Source organism: Drosophila innubila (assembly GCF_004354385.1).
Source record: "Drosophila innubila isolate TH190305 chromosome 3R unlocalized genomic scaffold, UK_Dinn_1.0 2_E_3R, whole genome shotgun sequence".
Taxonomy (NCBI): domain Eukaryota; kingdom Metazoa; phylum Arthropoda; class Insecta; order Diptera; family Drosophilidae; genus Drosophila; species Drosophila innubila.
In genome coordinates, this window is record NW_022995380.1 from 19,211,305 (window position 1) to 19,237,113 (window position 25,809).

The following is a 25,809-nucleotide window of genomic DNA, read 5'->3' on the forward strand; positions in this document are numbered from 1 at the left end:
ATAGATTAAATAAACAAACAACAAAGCAACAATAAAGTGTGCTGAGTGAAAGATTCCAAGAAGTCAAGCAAGCGTCTAAGCTTGAGCTCGTTTTAAGCCGCAAAAAGTCTAATGAATCATAAAAGATTGCCAAAAAAAAAAGAGCTGAATATATCGTAAAAAATTTCAGTGAGTCAAGTAAAATTCTCAATAAAAATTAAAGTGCACATGTGTGTTTCCTTATTAATTATTTTTAATTTTTATTTGAATATATTTCTTTGTAAACAACAAAATAAAAATATAATAAAATAAAATTTGACTAAATAAATTATGTAGATTTTGTACTTTGTCAAAACAGTAACTTGACTAACTGTACTGCAGCAGCTTGATTTATTTTGTCATGTGCTGAAAATGTTTCATGCCACATTATAGGACTGCCTGTGTCGCATATCAGTTGCAGCTGCAGAATTCGCAATGTCAGCTGAATTTCAGGGCCTCATGACATAGAAGAGTTCTCTTTTTTTTTGTTTTATTTTGACTGCAATGCGCCTTGATATCTTTGGAGTTCATCTGAAAACATGCCCAGCCCATTTCATTTTAGACGGTTCAAACTGGGGTCAACATTTATCAATGGCCAATTTTATAGCATGTTTATTTATGTGCTATCTTTACTTGCAGGCAACAACAACATCAACAACAACAACAACATCACCCAGAAGTATTATAGACGCCAAAGCAAAGCAAACCAAAACCCAACCGAGAAACTGAAGCCACAGGCAAATGCAAATTCACAAGAATTAAAAAAGAGAGAAAGAGACGAGCACCAGGAATAGGAATAGGAAAAGAGCATAGAGTAGCTGTTGCTACGTTGTCCAGATACAATACCTAGATAAGTTCTCCAACACATTTCCGCACTCGGCACAGTGGGACGAAACTGGCACTCATCTTGCAGTCAGAGACAGACACAAGATGCCAAGCATTTAGCCATAACATATACGTACATAAGAAAATAAACAAAGTACCGCTTAGAAAGAGATCATGTCCACAGCAATTCCTATTCCAATTTCAATTCTGATTCCATAAGCAAAAACAAAAAATAAAGTGCTGCACGGCAACAATATTTTGAGAGTGTTGCAACGTATTTGTGGCACATTGTGCAATCGCAAAATACATTCTAATAAATAGGCAGACAGTCAGAACTTGCCACAAAAATAAATAAGAAGCGGCAACAACCAGCTGAGGTGTTTGTCTAAATCGCCCAGACTCGACTTCCACATCCAGTTGAGGAAAATCCACCTCAACACTCTCTCTCCACTCTCTTCTCTTCGGCACGTGTGATCGTAGGTCGTGGCCAAGGTGTTCAAAGGCAACAACAACTGCAATCGCAGCCGCAACGAGGTGTACACATTCGGCACTATGGAGGGCGGTTACGTAAACGAAGGTGAGTTGAAAATCCCAATAAATCTATCTATTGTATATGTACTACAAATGCAAATCTTATATTCGAAACTCAATTGATTTCCTCAATTTTAATTTTTGTAAATGCATTATGTTACAATTATATTTATAGCAATTTAAAAGCAATTCTCTAAACAATATTTGGTATATTTTGTGGGTTTACAGCTTTTGAATTAGCCAATTTAAAGAGTTATTTGTTAGTTTTTATGAGGTTTCTTTAATCACATAATTTATGCGTTGAATTTTGAAATGTTTCTTAAGTGTTTGCACTTTTATTAATAGTGTTTTTTTGTTGCTGTGCACTTATGACGCCATTTAGACAATTGCTGCACTTACTCACGTTCATACCTGCTTTGGGTTTATTTATAGATAGATCGCTAAGAACTTGGCAAGCACATCGAACGTATATCATTCATACTGGCAGTCCAGTCTCACATGCTGTCAATGGACTCTTTTTTCTCTTTCTCATTATAGATATATAAATACTTTATATATATTAACATTACATTCCATTGCCATTTGCATTTTCTGGGTATTATCTCATGCTCACCTTTTTTACATAGACGAAATTCATTCAAAATTTTGAAGACACAACAGATGTTTGCCAATTTTTGACTTTGAAAAATACCAAGACATTTGTAAAGCCAAAAGACTTTTGTTATTTTTGCACAGTGACACCAAATTGCGTCATATTTGTTGCCACTCAACATTAGTCAGCGCAATGAGCCAATGCATCAAGATTATTTCTTTTCTATTCAGTTTTTGGCATATATTTCAGTTTGTTATTCCAATTAGCTGACATCATTAAGTAGTGCTGATAACTGCTATTTTCTTTCATGCCAAACAGAGGATTCCGATGCCATCATGGGCGTGGAAAGTCCAGGTAAATTAATACATCCACAACATTCAACATGTAGCAGCCAATTATCAATATGTGTATGATTAGAGCAGGTCATTAAACCAAATGTACGCCCAAAGCGGCAACAATTTGTGGCACTCAGAGAGTGACTTTAAAGGCAGAGATTTCTTAAGTAGACAGACGGGTTTTGATATCAGAAATCACCTTCAGATACGATCCGGTTATTAGCATCGTCGTCACATCGCCCACATTGACAAGTGATGCGGAGATCATTCTGTAGTTCTTCTAGGGCCTGATCGAGATGAAAACCTTAACTTGTAGTATTTGCATAATCTCATTATTAAATGTTCATCAGACTAAGCATTAGTAGTCCATTGTCGACTGTCGACTGTCAACTGTCAACTGTTGACTGTTGACAACCGTGTTCCATTTAAGGCAACTGACAACCTTATAAGAATTAATATAAATATTCATTTCAATAAACTAAAACTGTCATAAATGCTTAGAGGAAGCAGCTCTATGATCTATGGCAATAAATTGAACGATTGAGGCAATGTCAAACTTCAAGTACAGAGAATGTGAATGCGAATGCGATTGCGATTGCGAATGAGAACGCAGTGCAATTTGAGGCACGTCTTTCACGGGTCTCTCAAAAAAATACCAAAGCTGATGCCACAGACAGACAACTGGCAGTCCAACGTTGCATCAGCAAAAAAAAGGCAAATTTCCAGGCAATTTGGGGCAACATCCGCAGTTGATGATGTCATCGTCGGACAGACGCAAAATATCTTTTCAAGGATCTCGACTGTCTATATATCTTGATCACGTTTTGAAATGGCTGCGATCGCGACACAATGAAGATAAATTTTGCAATGTTCTTTTATGTTTTTTTACGCCGAAGCGCCTTAAAGTTTATGGTCTGTCGAGTGGCACCGAATTTGATTCCCGGAATTCTGTCTCTGCCAGACTAAGATCAACATAAATAACCTGGCTTTAAATCCAAAAAGGGCTTGCACAGCTGCGACTTGAACACACAACTTGAATTCGAATCGATTCATGAGTATTCACCATAAAAAAAGAAAACCTTGAACTTGCTCTTGCTCTTGCTTTGTTGACTCTAATATGGCATGAGTACAAGTATTTTCCACTACTTTGATCAGTTATCAAACCTGTTGATATAACCTTGAAGACATGTGTGAAATTCTCATAAAAACCAACGTTAATGTCAACATTAAAAGCAAAAACAGAAATTAAATTTGGAAAATTGATTAATAAAAAAGACATTAACAATCCACCCGCACATTTTTTCAAAACTAATAATCAACATCCTATGATGTATGAACAGCAATGAGTGAATCAACTGACTATAATTCTAATTCACATTCAAATATTAAATCGCAATTAGATGGCACGATAATTTATAGTGTCAGTCCGCTGTTTATATCCCAAATTAATTGTACATCGGACTGAAGTCGGAAAACGAAAACTGAAACATGGACATGCTTGGATCATTTTTACATTGACCCTGTGTCCGCGAGTGCTTTGAACTGTAAACAAAACATGGAAACAAATACAAACACATACAGTATACATAGATTTACATGTGCATACATATGTGTAAATTTAGGCCTTTGTATATGTAAATTTAGTCGCAACACTGCGATCCGCGATGACGACAACATGAACCCGGGGAGAGTCCAAGTTTTTTTTAGCAATAATTTATAAGCATCAGCTGTTGATATTTTGTTGAATTTACTGCTGGCAGCTGCTCTTTGTTTAGTTTAGTCTTCAACTTGACCTTAGAATATATACTCGTATATATCTAGTCAGCCTATTTGCCTTGTATCTTGTGGTATCTACATAATTGGGCATGATAAGGTATCTGAATTTGCATAATTCATGTGACAACGAGGCGTTAATTCTGACACCTTGGCCAAAATGACGTCGATAAACAGGCGACATATAATTTGATACGAGTGCGAATTCGTAATTGTACTTCAAGCAGTTACAACTCTGATATTAAGTTGTCTAAACGAGTTTTTAATACCCTGCATTCATTGCATTTAAAGAGTAATTTAAGTTTAGTTAACTTAACCAGTATATTAGATGAACAATGAATTTTAATAAATAATGATCAAGTTTACAATAGCTAAGGAAATTGGTTAAGTTTTCATGAAGTTATGGCAGTTTAAAGATTTTGAAAAAGTCTCAAAGGAAAAGAAAGTTTGAAAAAAACTAAACGTAATGGAAAAATTTTGAAATTTTGATGGAAAATCAAATTATGTACCAAATAATGAAGAATATGACATTTGGCAAGGAAATCGTTTAAGTTTTAATAAAGTTGTGATAGTTTGCGCTAAGTTAAAATAAACTACAGGGTATATATTGGTCAGGCACACTCGTTTGTCGCACTCTGTACTTGTTTTTATAATTTTTCGAACTTAAGCACTCAATTCCAATGATTTTAAATGCCTTAAATACCTCATTTGTGAGGTGTTCGATTACTTGACACGATAAATGCATCTGAAGTTGCATGCGGGAAGTCACAAAGTGTCAAAATGTCAAAGCTTAGGGAAAATTTTAAATGCTCGTTGTTAAAGTACAAAATTAAACCGGATCAATTGAAATAGGAAGCTGTATTTCAAAGAGTTGTGACAGCTTCTCAATGATAATAAATGACTTACAGTTATGATTGTTGATTGCTGCAACGAAGCCACAATGCAACAAAGCAACAATGCAACAATGCCACACTGCAACAGTTGTTGCACTTCATCATTTCTATTTTCACCTAGTTACGCCACATTTCTCCTCATGGGAACTGTGGAACAACATTCAGATGTCAATTTTCATTTGTGATCGTTTTTAATGCCGACAATACAACAATATTTTCATTCACATTTTCAGCTCAAGTTCAAACTGTCCCCCTCCGATCGCCAATTGATCTCGAAAATCATTAATGAAAACACGTGATTTGAATTTGAATTTTGCAATTGTTTGGCTAACCCCGAAAATGAATTTTACATTGGCACTGACTGCCGTTTGGTCTATTTATTTGCATTGGCTCTTTGCCGGTTTGTCGATTTATCGAACTTATCCGTGAATGAACCACAACATATATGGATATCGATCGGGAAATCTTGGAAATGACAGATCACGGGCAAAGTGACGTCAGCACTTGATTTGCAACTGCACAATGTGCACAATTAAAAACAATTTCGCCTCTCGGCAAACTCAACAAGCTCGACAAACTCCAATTGCCACTGACACATTTTGTGCAACGCCCATCGATTTGCTAAATGAACACTTCGATGGAGATAATAAAACTCTTGAGCAAACATTCACATGCACAAATACTTGTTGATATCTGTAGTAGTTTATGCAAATGTTATGAGTCAATTGCGAGTTTTGCGCATGCGCAACAATTAGTTAAATGCAGCGTTGACAATTTTCTGCCCAACGCAACATTGCCAATTTGCAGCAGCGTGGGGTGCTGCTTTGCAAGGACAATATGTAATAAAGACCATTTTTATTGTTCCTTTATGGGTATTTCTTAACGATTAAATTATTCAAATTTTCAGCTAACGTCAAATTGTTGTTATCGTTGTAATTGCCTTAAGCTGAGCCGACTGACAGTCAAATCTTTAGCATATTATTCGCGTAATTTTTCAGTTTTATCAGCAATAATAAAATTAAATAATTTATTTTAATGGCAAGACATGTTAACGGGGCTAAGTGTTTTTCGCTGTAGATTGTAAGTCAAACGTTTGAACACATCAACTAAGACGGGAGAGTTTAAAAATAAGCGACTCCAAAATACCCTGTTTTCCATACTATTTGTGAAAAGAGAGTTCTATTTGATATAAAATTACTATTTCAATTAATTTTATATTTACTCTATATATCTTCTTCTACTTATTAAGTGTTGCAACCCTTATTAACTCTTCAGTACAGGGTATGCAAATGTACCTGGTAGACTTCATGCTTTGGGGTCTGGTATGCAAAATTGACCAAAATTGGCTAAAATTATGGCTAGAAAAAGTGCACAAAGCCGGGAGCCAGTTCGTGAGTTAAGCGTCGTCACAATTGAACATTGAAAATACAGTGAACTGCAGTTAGGCACAATGTTGGCGATGCTATCGGATCTTTGGAAGCCAGCACGTAAGCCTTTGAAATGCTTAGATTGCACTTAAATAGATAAATCGAGAAGCCGCCTGCACCTGAGTTGCATTAAGCGTGGAACGTGGCGAACATTTGTCATAATGCGGAACAAATGCCCGTCATTTGTATATGGATTTATATGGATGTGTTGTGCATAGATATCCATATACCATATATGACAGCCGACTGAAGACAGAGTTCAGCACAAGACGGATGACAGACCCACGCAGTTTATTCAGGCTTATACCCTGTGCTCATTGAAAATGTCAAAAAATAAAAGGTATTCAACGTTTCTGCAAATTTATGTGAAGAAAATATTAATGTGCAAAATATATCTGTCATTCTAGATATTATATGTATTTGATCAGAATCAACAACTACGCTGATTTCTTGTTAGCTTATTATTTTTGACAAATGAATTAATAATAGATATTCTTTAAGAAATAAGAAATGAGAAATAATAAATAAAATAAATTAATAGAAAATACAAGAAGCAGAAATTTAATGTATGATACATCGCCTCCATTCACATAAAGTAGAATTTAAATTCAGTGTTGACTTAACTCCGGGTATCTTATAGTCGATCAGCGTAACTCAGCAGCTTTCTCACTTGCGTTTTTTTTAGTTTAATTGGCACACTAAGAATTGAAATTGCTTTAATTTTAAGCCATGGGTGTCCCGCTCTAAATTGGCAAACGGAAACCAAACGGAGCCACAATTTCAATTAATCAATTGTCATAATGAAAACGAATCTTGTGTGTTTTTGTGTTTGTAGTGCGTAGTGCGTGGGCTACAACCAATTGTCGATTGGACACCGACAAGCCCTCGAGCTAGGCCTAAACGCAGGTGTGGGGGCTTTGGCTTGCTAATTAAAAAATATATATATCTAAAAAAAACTTCATTAAATTGAAATAAAGCGAGACAGAAACTCGCGCGACTTGCCAACAGATAAATGGCGGCTATAAATCACACGGCTCAATGCCAATGGGGCATGCGTGTGGATCAAAGACCCGGCTAAACCCAAGCCCACATACAAACGGGTACACTTAAATTCTTAAAAAATCATACACTTATCTTACTCATACTCATGCTCATACTAAGTAGCAATTTCCAAGAGAATTTTTGCCATTAGCTAAAAAAATACAAATATCAAATACCATTTGATGTTGCGTCGTTTTGAGCAATTTTTAGCATAAAATTCTGACACGATATAAATAAAATTTTTACCCGTGTGCGCATATAAACAAAATCAAAAATATTTTCATTGCAAAACAAACAACAAAAACAATAAATGTACAGAGCGTGACAATGTCAGTGCCAGCGAGTGAAAATGAGAGCGAAACTAATTTGGCAACAGGCCAAATCAAAACTCGATTATACTACCTACGATACACATACGTTTCTCTCGAGCATGTGTGTGTTAGCTATATGAATAGCATAAAAAATGAAATGCCGTAATGGTAACAACTAAACATAATAAAGTTGCACAATCAAAAATTTTAAGTAGAGACTAAGAGATACCCTAAGTGACTTAGAGATATTTTAAAAAATATATATAAATTGACAAACTCATAAAATAGAAAAGAGAATAATTTATGAATACACAATCTAACAGCTCCAATCAATTATTAAACGGACTTAAACATATTCTCTAGAGATACAATCTAATAGTTCAAACTAATTAACCCATACAAGACATACTATTAAAATACTGATTAAATCAGAAAACTTCTAACACAGAAAACTTCTGAAACTGACTAAGAAATATATATATATATATATACACAATCTATCAATTAAAGCTGACAAACTCATTAAAGTCTTAATCTACAAGGTGTTAAGTTGAAAAGACAGCATATAAGTAGATAAAATGTTGCTTTTATTTCGAAAAAAAGTATTTATAAAATTTATTAAAAATATAGACACTTTTTCCCAACTAAATGTTCAGTTCGAGTATATAAGTATTAGCTAATAACTTGCTTGGCGAAAATTTGCTTTGTGAGATGATAAATACACATTAATTTATGTTTTTTAGCGTACACAAAACCACACAAATTATTGTGTATGAGAAGACAGTTTAATGCCAACGAAGGGAACACAATATTTAATAAAACTTATGAAATGATTATAGTTTGTGAAAACCATTCAATTTGTTTCCCATATTTAAAAGAGTCAATTAGTGTGCATTTTATGGATCGGGTGTAGCTTGGACAAGTATAATAATTCTTAGAAAAATGATAATAAATTCAGTAATAAATTTGCAAAACATATGGCAATAAATTTGGCAAGTAATGTCAATGTTTGTTCAATATTAATAATAATTGCATTGCTGCTCCGAGAAGTAATTTAAATACACGTATCTGTGCACGCTTTTTTAAATGAAACTAAATTGCAGTTTTGATTTTAATTTACAAAGTGCGACAAATTGTAAAGCACTTTAATTAATTGTTACAAACGTGTCAACTCAATTCGAAAATTACATGAAAAATCGCGAGCTCATCAGCAACGATTGCATGTCAAGTTTAAAAAGGAAAAAACTCAGTATTGTAAAGTTTTTTGCGTGTAACGCAATGAAAATTGTTAAATAAAAATGTTATTATTGTTGTTGTCGAGTAACGTGCCATTGTTAATTAAAGCTGAGAATGTTTAGAAATTGTTTAGAGTGTCATTGCTCTGCAACGAATTGTTTCGCATTGCGCATACGCCGCGTTGTACCAGCCTATTTTTTATGATTTGACCATAAGTTAAAAAGCTGGCTGTATAAGCTGATTAGGTCAACAGTTACAGGTAGCAAACGTCAAGACAAGACGTCAAGTTAATTCCATTTGGCTACCAAACATTTCATTGCCATTTTTATTGCTCCATTTTTTATTGCCCCTTTTTTTGGTCACATTTCGTTTGACATGCAAAATTTGTATTTGTAGGCGAGTAAATTCTGCCACTCCCCTTCGTTCCCGCCCCCAACTCAGGTTGATCTCACGCTTCGCCAAGCTAATGGAAATTGGTTTAGTTAGCTGGCAGCAAGGGGATGGTAGGGAGGTGAAGAAGAGGAGGGAGGGGAGGGACTTGGGGGCAGGTTGATAACTGACGCTGCCTTTGTTTTCACTATTTGCATTTTCGGTGGCGTCATTTTCAGCCAGCGAATGAGAATGAGCGCTAATTTAATTTGCAAATTAGCCATCCGACTTGTTGCCGACTGAGAAAGCGGCTTTAAGTTCATACCAGATCATGTGCTAAGCCAGTGCCTCAAATAACAAACCCAAACTAAAGCAAATCCATTGAAGTGACAGTGTATTTATCATAGTTTAACAGACATCATTAATTTAAATACATGCATTTTCTGATTTAAGACACGCCTTTTTCTGCAAGCAATTGCAATGCAAAATATAAAATAAAGTGTTGAAAAATAGCTCTGACTCTGCAGGGGAGAAAACTGCCACGCCCATGCTCTTTAGGCCCAAGGTGATGATAATAAATCGTAAATTACAAAAAAATAAAAGCGAACTTTTCGCTTATTTGTCTCGCTAAATTGTCTGGATTCCAAATGCAGACAGTTGAGCATGGGACTCTTCTCTCTTCTTTCTTCTACATTCTGACAGTCTTCTCTTCCTGCTGCTTCACAATCGCTTCAAGGTGAAGTGCTGACAAGTTCCTCAGTTGCCAGTTCCCAGATCTCAGCTTGGGTTTTTGTTTGTGAACTGTCACAGAGTTTTTCCCCATGTTGTCACAATGTGTTGCCCCCCTTTAACTGTGACTGTATACATAATTATAATTATGTGTGTTGCTTTATTTGTATCTGCTTAAGTCATCTGTATCTGTATTTGTATCTGTATCTGCATCTTGACTCTCAGCTACCGTTGCGCAGTGCAAATAATGCGACTGGTTTTCAAGTTTGTCTGCACCGGAAATGTGAGCCAGGGGCAAACTTCATAATAAGCTGCACTGTTTTTAATTAAGTTTTGTTTATAATATTCAAATATTATCAATAACTATGCTAATCCAGAGCTTAGCTAAATGGTTATACAATACATAGATAGACAGCTTCACTTTCATTTTCAATGCCCCAGAAAATCATTAACAAATTCTTCTGAATTTATAAAAACTAAGACAAAACTACAAATGAAGTTGTGCTTTCAACTTTTCTTCTTTTGTTTTTGTGTCGGCGTGAATCAAAGAAAATGTGCTGAGTCCAAAGTTTCGAGTGTTGGATATAAACAATTTTTTTAAAGTTTTTTTTTTTGTATTTTTGAAGCGTCAAAGCAAACGAAGCAGGCAAACACAATATGAACTACGTGTATTATTTGAGTTGAAAGTTTGTTTGGATTTCAGTTGTGATGCGACAACAAATGAATTGTTTATAACCACAGCACATGCGACATACAACATGCAACATTCAACATTGGCTTTGCGTCCTCCTCGTTAACTTTGCTGACATTTACTCAGAACAGTTTTGCCCCACACTTGATTGGCCCTTTTTTTTGTTGGGTAATTGCAACGTTCAACGGTTCATTAGAGGCATGCAAAACGATATGGGCAATAAAACTGAATACCGAATACCGGGCCGAGTATGAGTACACTCACTCACATATGCTCCACACTCACAACACGTTCAGCAAAGTTCAGTCAACTCTGCGTTTCGCTTTGTTTTTTTTACCACTTTTTTATTGGTAAATACACGAGTTTAACAACTCAGCTGAACAAATGACAAGAACAGGAAAGTGTACAAAAAAAAAAAATAGAATCAGCAAACAATTGTATTTTTTTTTATAATTATTTTGTACTATCAATTTGTTGTAACGTTGTGCTGTGTGTGCGAATTGTTTATAACAATTTAATTGCAGCTCCACTTATCGATCGATTCATGTGACATAATTATGAATGAACGAAGTGAATGGATAGTGAGTACCCGTTATTCGAGACAAGCATTCTATATGGTTACAGTTGACCCATATTTTGAAGACAGACAAAGTCTAAGAAATCTTTTAAGAAGATATCCTTTTGCTTTCATTTTCATTGCGAATCTTCTTGTCACATCTTCAACATCTGGTAAACGTAATTAATGCAAAAATTGTCAGCTCTTTTGCTGAAGAGTTGCCAGACAACAAGAATTGGGTCACCGAGCAATTAAATCACAAGCAGAGACAGAAAAGGGAAGGGAAAGAGGCACGGTACCCAGTAGGAAATGCGCTGTAAACAGATCCCGAGCATGTGGCAACAAACCAATGGGCAACTCACATTACATATTACATTAGTTGGCTGCAGCTGCAACCAAAATAGTTAATCAGGCGTCGGCTCATCAGATCTCTCCAACTATTCATATGTGACTCATAAATCTGGGGGAAATGGAGGCAAAGTAAAAGAAAGAAATTCACTTGTAAACAGTCACAGCAACAATGAGAAATTGTTGTTTATATAACCTAGTTATAGACACGGTAAATGCTTTTTACCAATTTCCAACAATGAAAATGGGTTATCATTAAAGGTGACCCAGTCGAGGTGTTAAAGGGAAATGGGAATATAAATGGAAATGGGAAGTGAAACAGCCGCAACTTAAACAATTAACCAAAAAATGGAGCATACAAAATGCGTTTGTTTGCCATGTTGTGATTTCGATGGCAACGATAAGAGATAAGATAAAAGACACGAACACAAAATGCAGTAGAAAGCAAAGCTACACAATGACGTAAACTACACTTTTTATTTCCGTTTATCACCAACCCAAAACCGATAAGATGTAACTACTCCAAATATTTTGGGTCTTTCACAACAAAACTTTTATTGCAGCTATGAAGAAAAAGAAATTTTTTGTTGACTTCCTCATTAGTTCACTACAGTTCTGTAATTGTTTCGATTGAAATAAATCTAATCTCTCTAATCAGATTTTTAGTATACGCAAAAAATAAAGTTACATATACGACGCGTCTGCTTAAAATTACAACAAATCTTTAACGATCGTCAGTTGAGAAGCAATCAAGTTCAAAGCCGAACATTTATGCTGTTATTGAACTCTAGTTAATTTATATGCCCAAAAGAACATCAAGAGAACGTTGCCAGTAATCGCTTGATTGAGTCCCCTTTCTATATGTAAAGCGATCTTTAATGCTCTTATGTGCGCAAAATGTAAAACAAGAAGAAAAAGCAATTTAATTTTATGGCGCACAGAACCTAACTCTTTTTTTTTCTTAAACCAAATTAACGAAGAATCGGAGCATTTGGTTTCATTTGACTGCTCCACTGATTGATGATTCACTCTGCGGTTTCACTGTACTCCCTTCCACACTTCGACAGCTCAGAAGATTTGCCAAATGGGAGAAATATGAGTTGTCAGCACATTATGCTGATTTTGGCAATTAATTGTTGTGCAAACTTAAACATTTAATTGGTTTTCTGTTTAAATAAATAAATGAAATTCAATTATTTCATTCCCTAAGGTACTATTATTCATACGCATAAATTCTTAGACTTCTGTTTGAAATAAGGCGATAATTTGAATGGAAACTCAATGTGTTAAATTAAAAAAAAAAACGGAAGGAAAATTTGTTGGGGTGTTCTATAAATAGACACTGAATAGGAATTGTGCGAACTGCGAATTGTTCAGATTGTATGGTATTTTTAGCAAACATGTGAGCGAAACATTTCAACATTTGGCGCCGGCAATTCAACTCGTTTTATTTGCTGAGTTTTGTTGTAATTCAGACGAACGCTTCACTGCCAGAAAATAACAACAAAAATTACAACTGCAGCAACAACAAGAACAACAACACTGACGCACCCCCATCGCGACACGTGCCACTGAACGTTGCACACTTGATCAGTGTTCCTCCTTTCGCTTCCCCCTCCCCCTCCCCCTTCCCTTCCCCTAGTGTTGACCAACTGCGGCGTCAATTTGATTAAATGCCATTCAATTGATATACGAGTATGAATGTTTATTGGCTTTCATTCTACATCATCCACACACACACACACATTCACACACTCACACACACATTTACACACCCACAATAACACTAAACTCGCTCTGCTTTTTCATTTCAATGCATTTTTTTGGAACACATTCGACACGCTCATTAATTGTTAATTATAAAAGAAACTGAGTTTTAAAAATGTAGAAATCAACATATAAACATTCATTTGGCTTTGCTCAAAATTTTCGCATTTTTCTCTTTCTCTCTCTCCTTCTCTCTCTCTTTCTCACGCATATTTGCAGCCATCATATCCTATACAAACCCCAAACTGCAAAATTCATCAATTTATGCGCCAACAACAACGTCTACAACATCGGCAGGAACTGGGAACGCTCCTAACATCGCCATAGAAGTAGCTTCATCATCATTGTCATCATCATCATCATCAACAGTACCACCAACAACGGCACCAGCAACAACATGCTCATCATCAGATTCATCCAGAGCACCAGTTATTGGTCCATTTCATGGATTCGTTGCCAAATTGCGTAATTTCAAATTCGACGAATCGAACAAGAATATTAGAAAACGTTTACATTTCGATTTCATATCAAAGGACAGATTTTTGGGTATGTTTCAAAATTGCATCCACCATTTAAACTCAGATACATAACGGGTATATCGACTAACCTCTATCGACAAACAGAACTCAACATTCTTGTATTAATCGCATCCATTTCCAGTCACAATTCCCTACCAATTTCGTGGGCGTTCCAGTTTTCAATTTCTCAAACTGGCGCCTCACGCACAACGCCCACACACACAAAATACATACAACAGACACAACAAACACACTATTCACAACTTAATTTGAATGTTTTATTGTCGTTAAATGCTACTTAAACTTCGACTTATGCATATTAATATACATATATATACAAATAAATACCGTCTGGAGGAGGAGTGTTCCAATATTTGGCTGTTAATGAAGCGACGTGCCCACATAAATATGTCTACTATGTGCAACATGTGTTCATTCATCATGGGAACAGTTAAATTAATGAAATATTTCAATCGTTTCTCAACTAACCACAAAAGGCAAACACAAAACTAAACAAACAATAAATAAAATTATGAAGAACCAAAAAAAAAAAAAATGAAAATAAATAGGCTTTCAACGTCAGTGGCATACTTTTTTAAACTGAACTGTACAGATTTATTCCATGGTCTCAAGAAGTGCATACAACATGATCCATATCTTGGCAAACCAACCAAATCAACCTGCAGTCTGTTTGCCGCATGTTGCATGCAAGTATTTCATTTAGCGTCTGCCACAAAAATGTATTTTTTTTTGGCTGCCACATAAATTCCATTTGCTTCTTGGTCAAAGATCAAAGCCAGTGGGTGTGTGTGTGGTTGGGATGGACATACATAGATATGAAAGGCAGATGTTGGCCAAAAGATAACAGCCAGACATTGCGACAGGTGCAACAGCTGTGTGTGTGTGTGTGTTAGAAAGCTTTTCAGTCAACTCTAGTTGTTAACCTTAATAATGCAGTTTAATTAAAACTAGCACTGAAAAGTCACTGGCATTAAACTTAAATTTGATGTACTTCCCACTCTCCCACTCTACGTGTATATCTCTTTCTTTCTCTCTCTCCTCCTCACTCGCGTACGTCATAAAACACCCAAACAACTTGGTTTATACTCAAAGTCCAGCAAACAACACGAAGGTTGTTTTTGATCATGCTAATCGCTAATTGAAAATTCCCAGCACGTGCGTCTTCTGATCGCGTTCGTTGCCTTCTAAGACCAACAGGTGAACAGTGCACGCGATAAGTTAACGATCAAGCCAAATATACTCCAAATATTCCTTTAAGTTCCCACAATTGAAGACGTGTTGAAATATTTCTTTTTTTTTTTTAAACTTTCCTAATTCAACAGTGTACGTGAGAAGTTGGTAAACAAGCTAAAAATTTCAAAAATGTTCCTACAATTTTATTTTTTAAGTTTTTAACAGCTTTTAAAATATTTGTATCTTAAAGAACATATCTTGCTGCCTATTTCAAATGCACAGGTTGCTCAAGATATTATACCAATTTTGACAAATATTTTAAAGCATAGCAAAACATTTTTTCAATTATTCCTATTTGATAAACATAATGATAATAGCTTGCTTGAATTATAAGATGAAGTTACAAGAAGTCACCCAGTAGAGTTTTAAAAGTTTTTTATTAGATAAAAATCATTATATAACATCTTTTAACTCGGTTCATATTCTTCTAAGGTCATTAATATACAAAAGCACATTATGTTTGCATAATAATTTCATAATTTCACCATTTTAAAATCATAAAATGCAAATCTTTTAAAGTTATCATTAAAAATGAGGGAACTAGTTACTAGATTGCACTAGATTGCACTGCAACAACTTTTGTGCAGCACTGTAAACGCTATTTGTTTATGCAAAGCCCACTTGGCCGCAACGTTTGTATGTCCGTCTGTCTGTCTTTCTACAAATGTTCCGGCCTTAAAAATGATCCACACATTAATTTTACTCAAGTTTTCGCCATATACGAAATAAGTTTTCTGTTTACAAGTTTAATGATCTCAGACGCCTTGGCAACAGCGAGTTCCAAGAGGAAGTGTTGTTGAGGGGGAATTGTGAGGCAGGAAAGGGGAAATTTAAGGCACTGTCAAAACCTTGCTAAATGGCCCGTTAACATATAATTTTCACCTCCCTTAAATATTGGCTAAATTATGCTATAAATCAATTTGATGTTCGCGTTCTGTTTACATGACTTCCATACAAAAAATCTTGTTCCTCAAGTGCATCAATTATTTTGTTGCAAGTTTTTCATAATGCAACAAACAAGGAATGCCATAAAAAGAGGTCTATAAACAATTTACAGTGGGACAAAACATATAAAATTTACGATCTGCACATAAAACCAAGACCCATCAATTCAAGTACACTTAAGAATTTTTATTATAATATCGTTTATCTATTTTATAACGAGTGTAACTAAGTGATCTCTTTTTTATTTATTTCCCAGGCGGTCAACTGAAGACGAAGAATGGCCAGAAGTATATTTTCAACAATGGTCCACCTTCGGGTGTTTATGTCTCTAGAGCCTGCCTGATTATATCGGCTTTCATAATGGTGGCAGCTCTGATATCCTCGGTGCTTATCACATACTTCCTGACCTCACAGGGCTTACCAATTACGGAGCCCCCACCCAGGTGAGTTAAGAGCCCAGTTAAGTAAGCAAATCAAAGGGTCTTTAACTTTTGTGGGTGCGTCTCGATTATTAATTTTTTCGCGAAACGTTTTTGGCCAACAACTCGTGGCTAATTGGCAGTCGAGCCCCATTTCCACAATGACCTCGTTTCACGCCCTTTCATGCGAAAGTGAAAACTATTTCTGCGGTTTTTTTATGTTTTTATTTCTTTTGGCTCTGACGCATTTCAAGGTGCGGAAAGGGTCGAAAGCAGCTGCACCTTTGTTTACACATGCAATTAAGCACACTTTGCATTTATTTAAACTTTTATTTTATTTACAGTGCCCAAGCACAATCCAAGGATCATCCAGAACATCAAACTGATTCACGCGCAAATGCAACGCCCTTGGTAAGTGCCAAATTCGATATACCCGATTGGCTCAAGACAAAGAAGGAAGCGACCACATCCTCGCCAGAGTTGCCACCTGTGATTGTCCAGAATGAGGACAAATTGACAGCTCCACCGGTTGGGGATATACCCGTAATTGAGGAGACACTGGACACGAGCATTAAGTCCACTGACCGTCTGCTCCAACTATACGAGGGTTGGCGTCCTCTGCACTACAGGTAAGGGAGGGGCACATCAATTGACGAAGGGGAAGGAGAGGGGAGGAGGCACTGCATCACTTTGCACTTCAACTCGCAGATTGAATAATGGGGCTTCAATTGCGGCGACACGCGCGTGTCGCCTGCTTAAATCACTTTGCATGCTCGCTTTTTAATTCAACTCCGTCCGTCTTGGCATAAATTGATTGTACAGATTTGTTGTGTCTGCCGTTTCCGGCTCAGCAATCTCGTGCTGCAATCACTGTTGCCATTCATGGTACAATTATTATAAAACTGGCACATTTTTTATTTACTGCATTACGAAAATAAATAAACCGTCCACTTTTGCTCTAGTTTTTCGCATATTTCAAACGGCCATAATTTTGTCAAAATCTAACCGATTTTCTTGCGGATTATCAATTTTAATATTTTTTGGCCTCTTATTTGAGTCTGCTTCAAAATTTCACCCATCTTAAAAGTTTTATTTTTATTCTTCACTGTCCATATTATCAATCCATTTTCCATACTTGACAATTTTTAACAAAATTCAATCTGCCACAACTTTGTCAAAACTTAACCGATTTCCTTTCGGAATGTCAATTTTTTTATTATTTGGCCTCTAATTTGATTCTGCATCAAAATTTTACTCTTCTAAAAAATTTCATTTTTTTCCATCACTGTCCATATTTTCAATCCATTTTCCATACTTACCCCTTGACAATTTTTCAAAAAATTCAATCTGCCATAACTTTGTCAAAACTTAACCGATTTCCTTTCGGAATGTCAATTTTTTTATTATTTGGCCTCTAATTTGATTCTGCATCAAAATTTTACTCATCTAAAAAATTTCATTTTTTTCCATCACTGTCCATATTTTCAATCCATTTTCCATACTTACCCCTTGACAATTTTTCAAAAAATTCAATCTGCCATAACTTTGTCAAAACTTAACCGATTTCCTTGCGGAATGTCAATTTTTTTATTATTTGGCCTCTAATTTGATTCTGCATCAAAATATTACTCATCTAAAAAATTTCATTTTTTTCCATCACTGTCCTTATTTTTAATCCATTTTCCATACTTACCCCTTGACAATTTTTCAAAAAATTCAATCTGCCATAACTTTGTCAAAACTTAACCGATTTCGTTTCGGAATGTCAATTTTTTTATTATTTGGCCTCTAATTTGATTCTGCATCAAAATATTACTCATCTAAAAAATTTAATTTTTTTCCTTCAATGTCCATATTTTCAATCCATTTCCCTTGACAATTTTTCAAAAAATTCAATCTGCCATAACTTTGTCAAAACTTAACCGATTTCCTTGCGGAATGTCAATTTTTTTATTATTTGGCCTCTAATTTGATTCTGCATCAAAATTTTACTCATCTAAAAAATTTAATTTATTTTCTTCAATGTCCATATTATCAATCCATTTTCCATACTTACCCCTTGACAATTTTTCAAAAAATTCAATCTGCCATAACTTTGTCAAAACTTAACCGATTTCCTTTCGGAATGTCAATTTTTTTATTATTTGGCCTCTAATTTGATTCTGCATCAAAATTTTACTCATCTAAAAAATTTCATTTTTTTCCATCACTGTCCATATTTTCAATCCATTTTCCATACTTACACCTTGACAATTTTTCAAAAAATTCAATCTGCCATAACTTTGCCAAAACTTAACCGATTTCCTTGCAGAATGTCAATTTTTTTATTATTTGGCCTCTAATTTGATTCTGCATCAAAATTTTACTCATCTAAAAAAAATTTTTTTTTTCCATCACTGTCCACTTTTTTAATGAAAGTCTTTAAAATACTTATATTGTTTCTTAAGAAAACAATTGACATTGCAATCAGCTTAAAAGCATTGTCAGCTTTGTACATATTTAGTTTGATTTCCATAAGAAAAAGCATCTAACCCTTGACCTCCCATGTCTCACATGTCATGCACTCCTTTTGACGTCATTGACGTTAAAGCAGGCGATTAGAAGTGGGTCAAGGATTGCCAAGCACTGTGACTACATTTTAAAATGCATATCCAGTTCCCACTTCCCACTATCCACATCGATGTCAGCTAATGTAGACATAACAACTTGTTCTACAACTTGCTGTTTACCAAAACGGCGACCCGTTAAGTCAACCTTCAATAGCACTTTGAAGACACAGAAGTTGTCCAGAGTTGCGGCAAAGATCTAAAGAGAACGCAGCACGCCAACTGTCAGCATGAGGCGAGATACTAGGACAGATAGATGGACAGATGATGAGATGCGATGAGATGAGAGCAGTTGATGCTCAGTAGCTCTGCCTGCCGCATGCATTAATATAATTGACACAGAAAAGCAAAGACCAGGGCTCAATTTGTGGCAAGCACGCAGCTGAAACTGAAACTGAAGCTGAAGCTAAAACGTTGTGTTGTGTTGATATCGATGCCATCGATGCTAACTGATTTTGCAGCTGCTGATCAAAGCTGAAAGGCCGAGCTGTCCAACTGTCCGTCTGTCCATCTGTCCGTCCATCCCTTTCCATGTCCCGTGTCCATTGGCAAATTGCGTTGAAACACGCTTCCTGGTTCGGTTCATTCACATTGTAAACCAATCGCCTCAATTAAAAGCAACAAGGCGCAAAGGCAGCCTTCCAGCTCCCAACTCCCGATTCCCATCTTCTATCTCCTCACTCCCGATTCGAACTAATGGCTGCATCTGGCGACCAGTCTTGGCAGTGGCATTCTTGGCATCATATGCACATTGGGGAATTCATCTTCCATCTTCCATCTTACACGCTGCCACTTGAATGTGGCATCAACAAGTTTAAAGTTGCAACTGCTTACAAAGCGCATGCGATTCTTGATTCTAGAGTCTAGACAGTTTTGTTGGCCCGTTTTCTTGGGCTTTTGGCTGTTTGTTTTGTTGTACCCTGCACCCTTTAAAAATGGCCAAAAAGGGTCTATTAGCCAACTAAATGCAGCTCAAATGTTAGATGCTAAACAATTTTGTTTTTGGCCTGCAATTTTCCCCAATGATTGATTGACACTTTCGATTAAAGCAACCTGTCGTTTTTTGGCAACAACTAATGTGATTCCTCACTCATCTCATCTGCTTGCAGGATTGTCATTGAGCCAAATGTCGAATCATCAGCCAGCAATGGCAGCCTGGTCATTGAAATAGCACGTGACCCCAAGGTGACTAGCTGGGAGCCCATTGTGCTGGATGTCTACAACGTGAGCATCTCCAATGTGCGTGTCATCCGATCTCCAGCGGAGTCCAATGCCACCGAGGAAGTCGAGCTGGACTTTGACAGTGATTATGGTGATAATAATGCCACATTTGTCATCAAACTGGCCAAGGAGTTGTCAACCGAATCCAATCTGCGTTTGATGCTGAGTCTGGACTTTGTGAGCCAGGTGACGGATACTCTACAGGGTATCTACAAGACGAGTTATGTAAATCCCGGTAACAAGCAGTTGCAGTAAGTAATTTCGAATGCAAATTATATGTGAATATTTATAAATCAATTTGCTCCTCCTTTTTTCAGATGGGTTATCAGCACTCAGTTCTCTCCGATTGATGCTCGTCGTGCTTTTCCCTGCTTCGATCGTCCAGATATGAAGGCCAACTTTACCTTGAGCATTATTCGTGACATTAAAACATCGATGGCATTGTCCAATATGCCCATCTCCCACAGCAGGTGAGTTTATCATTATGATTCATTTTTGTAATTAATTTATATACCAGTTGACTTGGAAATAATTTAAGTCTAGTGGGTTACAAAATCATATTGTGTATGGTATATTAAAAAATTCTCTTTGTAAAGTATGAAATTATCAAGTGTCTTTTTTGAAATTATATTTAAATTATATAACTAAATGTTGTGAAAAATATATATTATTAAGCCGACAGAATTTTAATAAAAATATATTGGTTTCCATTTCTTTAGTATAACTTAAAATACTCTAATTTACTTATTTAAATAACATAATAATAAAATTGGTATATTGAGTTTTTGGAAATACTAAAAATATATATTTAACGTTGATTTCAATTAAAATTAATCGATAATAATTATTTCTTATCTTCGCTTTTTCTCCTAATAGTTCCCATCGACCTGGTTACATTCGCGATGACTTTATGACCACGCCCAAGATGCCAACCTATCTGTTGGCCTTCATTGTCTCCAACATGGTCGACTCGCGCTTTGCGCTTCTGGATGGCGACATTGTGCCGCGCGTGGAGATCTGGACACGTCCGACATTTGTGGACATGACGCACTATGCATACAAAATGGTCCGTCAGTTCCTGCCTTATTATGAGGAATACTTTGGCATCAAGAATAAGCTGCCCAAGATTGATCTCGTCTCAGTGCCTGATTTTGGCTTTGGTGCCATGGAGAATTGGGGCTTGATTACCTTCCGTGACTCGGCGCTGTTGGTGCCGGAGGATCAGGAGCTGGCCTCTTCGTCGGAGCATATGCAGTATGTGGCACAGATAATAGCGCATGAGTTGGCCCACAATTGGTTTGGCAATCTGGTGACGCCCAAGTGGTGGGATGATCTCTGGCTGAAGGAGGGATTCGCCTGTTACATGAGCTACAAGGCGCTGAACCAAGTGCATCCCGAGTTCCAGATCATGGACACCTTCACAGTGCTAGTAAGTAACTTGATAATATATCTCAGATCTCAAAATGAATTATAATGTAAATTCTTTCAGGAATTCAAAGAGTCCATGCAACACGATGCGGCAAACACTTCTCATGCCATCTCCTTCGATGTGAAGACCTCAAACGATGTGCGTCGTATCTTTGATCCCATTAGCTACTCCAAGGGCACCATTCTCCTGCGCATGCTCAACTCCATTGTTGGGGATGAGGCGTTCCGTTCGGCGACTCAGGATCTGCTCCAGTCCTTCTCCTATGAGAACATGAATCGCAATGATCTCTGGGCCTTCCTCACTCGCCATGGTCATGAAAAGGGCACACTGTCCAAGGATCTCAATGTCAAGCAGATAATGGACTCGTGGATTGCGCAACCTGGCTATCCGGTGGTGCATGTGGAGCGTGCAGGTGCGGATTTGGTGCTGAGGCAGGAACGATATCTTCTGCCTGCTCGGAATCCCTTGGATCACAGCCGCTGGTTCATTCCCATCACCTATGAGACGGATGAGTTGCACAAGGGCGACAATATACCCACGCATTGGATGACCCAGGATCTGGATCAGCTTGTGATCAAGGATGTGTTCACCAAGAAGATCAACAACGATAATGTGGTCTACTTAAATTTGAACAGAGAAAGCTACTATCGTGTGAATTATGACATGGCTTCATGGTTGGCCCTGAAGAAGAAATTTAGCACCTTGCCCAGAATCACACGTGCCCAGCTGCTGGATGATGCACTGCATCTGTCACAGGCCGAGTATTTGCCCTACGATATACCGTAAGATATATTATTGATATACCTTTAATACCTTTCATGATTCTTCAAGTTTAAATATCTTAAGTATTTAATTATTCAGGATTCAATATATAATAATTAAGAATCAGCATAACAAATTTAAAAAATGTCTTAAATATTTGATTCAAGTATCAAGTATTTGCTGAGATCCAATGAAAAGCCGATCGGAAATCAAAAATTTTGTATTCAAGATCATAGAACTTTGTACACCATTTTAATTTAATTTTATAATCCGGGATTCTTATTTCTGTTAAAATCTTTCTTTTATTAAACACTCTTTTCTTTTTCACCTACAGTTTGACCTTCCTTATGGAGTTGTTCACCTCAGTTGATGATGAGTTGCTGTGGAGTGCCGCCAAGCCGGGTCTCAACTATCTGATCTACAATCTGAAACGCGAGCCAGCCTATGAGACTTTCAGGGTAAATGCTCTTTACAAATTACGCTCTTTAAATTGCCATTTTAAGAGTTTCTTCTCTGTAGGCCTTCATGAAGTTCATTGTGCGTCCCGCCTTTGATCATTATGGCCTAAATGAGCCCGACAACGAGTCGCATTTGCAGCTCAAACATCGCGCTTTGGTAGCCAACTTTGCGTGCAAATTCAACTACGATCGCTGCACTCAAGTGGCCCAAATGAAATTCCGCGAATGGATGCGTGATGCCAAAAAGAATCCGTAAGAGCTTCAATAGATTTCAGAATCCCAACAACCATCTCAATGTAACTTTATTTTTCCAACAGCATTAAGCCGAATTTGAAATCTGTCATTTATTGCACGGCATTAGCGGAGGGTTCCTATCAGGAATGGTACTTTGCCTATAAGCAATACAAACGCACAAACAGCGCCTCGGAAAAGGAGGAGATTCTCACTTCTCTCGGCTGCACCACAAAGCCCTGGCTCTTGTCAAAGTGAGTACTCTTATTAACTAGGGAATTATTTTTTCTATATTCTAAGAAATTACAATATATAACATCCAACTAAAGCAAAGAGCGAAAGCTGAAAAATTGAGATAGAGCTGCTCACAAAGCTGAAGCAACAAAAAGATAATCAATAAAATTGGATATTTCACATTCGTTTATTTTTTTATCTCTATCTCAAAAAAAAAAAAATAATGTAACATATTCGAAACATAAAAAAAATATAAAAATATAAAAATATGTGATAAGATATTTTTATCACATTTTTAATGATCAACATTTAATTCTCATTACTCAGGTACCTCAATTTGACAATCAACTCCACGTCGGGCATCTTGAAACAGGATGGCGCCTTGGCTTTCCGCGCTGTGGCCTCCAATGCCATTGGCTATGAGATGGCCTTTGATTTCCTGCAGTCCAACATCAAGGAAATAGCTGATTAGTGAGTGCCCCCCATGCAATACTTAATGCTTAAACTGAAACTGAATTTGTGCATATTTATTTGCAGCTATGGCGATGGCTTCTCAACGATATCGGAAATGATCAAGTCCCTGACCATCTATATGAACAAGGACTATCATAAGCAGCAGTTGCAGGCTTTGGCTGCCAATTGCCGTAAACTTGGTCTAAAGGCCGTCGAAATGGCCATTGGCATGGCAATGGAGCAGGTCAATGATAACATTTACTGGCGCACTCACTCCTATGATAGCCTGAAGGGATTCCTCGAGGGCATTGTCAGCGAGTTTCAGATCAACATCTTTTAAGCATCATTTATCAAGTTATGAAGCCTTTCAACCAAAAATGCGACTTTATTATTATTCAACAGCCTCAATATAATTTTAAAAACGAATTATTTGCGAAAAGTGATATAAACGTGTAAGTTAGCCAACTTAGTTAAGGTACAGCAACGGAAACAGAAAAGATATAAAAGCATACTTATTACTTTATTTTTTGCAAGTGTATTGTATATTTATTTATTTATAAGTCAGGCTTCGTTTGCTTCATGTATTGTAATTTATTTTAATTTGTCGTTACGTTCCTATGTTTGAAATATTGCGATCACAACAAATGCTAAAGCTAATAGTATGATCATTTAACTATAGGTCTTCATTTAAAATAATAATAATTTTTTCATTATCCCCTCAATCCCTTGCCAAAAGAAAAAAACATTGTTTTTAGCACACTTTCGAATGCTGCTTGGGTAAAATCTAAACACTTATAAACTAATTATCAGATACTATATTCATGTTATGAGAAAAGATCACTAGGAACTTAACTACTAAGCCATTTAGCACTAAGAAAACCAAAAACCAATATATTTTAAACTGGTATTAATCCAAATGAAGCCAAGAGCACAGAGATCTAAATAAATGTGGATTGCAGCCTCACGTAGGGGGAAAATGAGTGTCCTTAACGCATGGTCTAAAACAAAGAATATATGCAAAAACCTATATACCTATATAAATTATAAATAAACAAGTTATTTTGTAATGCCTAACACTAAAGTTAAATATTCGCTTAGTGCACAACCATGTAAATAAGTTTTAAGGCAACTTAATCTACAACACAAATAAACGATGTAATTGCATACATTTTAATTAAAGACTTTAATTTTTTAACTTAAAACAGCATCACTGTTGCTTAAAATTCAAACAAAGCGCTATTTAATTCAATCACTGTTAGCTAACAGACAGATCTGCCGTTAACAGCTGTTATTTATCAATAAATACGTGCTGTCCACTTGCTGGCGCCTAATAGCATTCTTTTCGAGGCGGTCACAACAAGGTGGCAGCATTGAATCTTGTTATTAAATGAATGATAGCTTTAACGTCTGGCAAGCCGTATGACTTTGGGTAAAAAGTAATAATTAGTAATTTAATAATAAAAAATTCTCTAAATATTTCCTTGTTTTGAAGTTCGAGTTTTGGAAATTTATGCAGAATTTTTGTTAGAATATTGTCAAATTTTATATTAATTTTTAGAAATAAATTTGTAACTTATTTTTCCGAGAGGAATCGAACTTCAAGCCCTTATTAAAATGAACACTTTAATTTTATCTATACTCGAATTTAACATTTTATTAATTTCTTGCAATATTTTTGAATAGCAATATTCATTACCTAAAATTGCAATATTTTTGAATAGCAATATTCATTACCTAAAATTTAAATTCAGCAACTGTTAAACTGTTAAAGCACTGTTTACCAAAATTCTGTTAACAAACAGTGCAGGTTTGTGACAAATTTAAATAGTCTGGCAAC

The 25,809-nt window shown here is 36.2% G+C and overlaps 1 protein-coding gene across 1 annotated transcript in view; it reads left to right on the forward strand.

Annotated features, from left to right (window-relative positions):
* Window positions 1-25,146, forward strand: part of LOC117789685 (aminopeptidase N) — a 35,285-nt gene extending 10,139 nt beyond the window's left edge. Inside the window, exons 2-13 of the mRNA XM_034628772.1 lie at window positions 658-1,420; window positions 16,416-16,602; window positions 16,923-17,207; window positions 20,294-20,656; window positions 20,723-20,875; window positions 21,282-21,834; window positions 21,895-22,616; window positions 22,931-23,054; window positions 23,116-23,306; window positions 23,372-23,539; window positions 23,847-23,990; window positions 24,057-25,146. Coding sequence (XP_034484663.1) covers window positions 1,396-1,420; window positions 16,416-16,602; window positions 16,923-17,207; window positions 20,294-20,656; window positions 20,723-20,875; window positions 21,282-21,834; window positions 21,895-22,616; window positions 22,931-23,054; window positions 23,116-23,306; window positions 23,372-23,539; window positions 23,847-23,990; window positions 24,057-24,312 — 3,171 coding nt within the window. The 5' untranslated portion in view covers window positions 658-1,395 and the 3' untranslated portion in view covers window positions 24,313-25,146. The remainder of the gene's footprint in view (window positions 1-657; window positions 1,421-16,415; window positions 16,603-16,922; window positions 17,208-20,293; window positions 20,657-20,722; window positions 20,876-21,281; window positions 21,835-21,894; window positions 22,617-22,930; window positions 23,055-23,115; window positions 23,307-23,371; window positions 23,540-23,846; window positions 23,991-24,056) is intronic.
* Window positions 25,147-25,809: the final 663 nt, after the last annotated feature.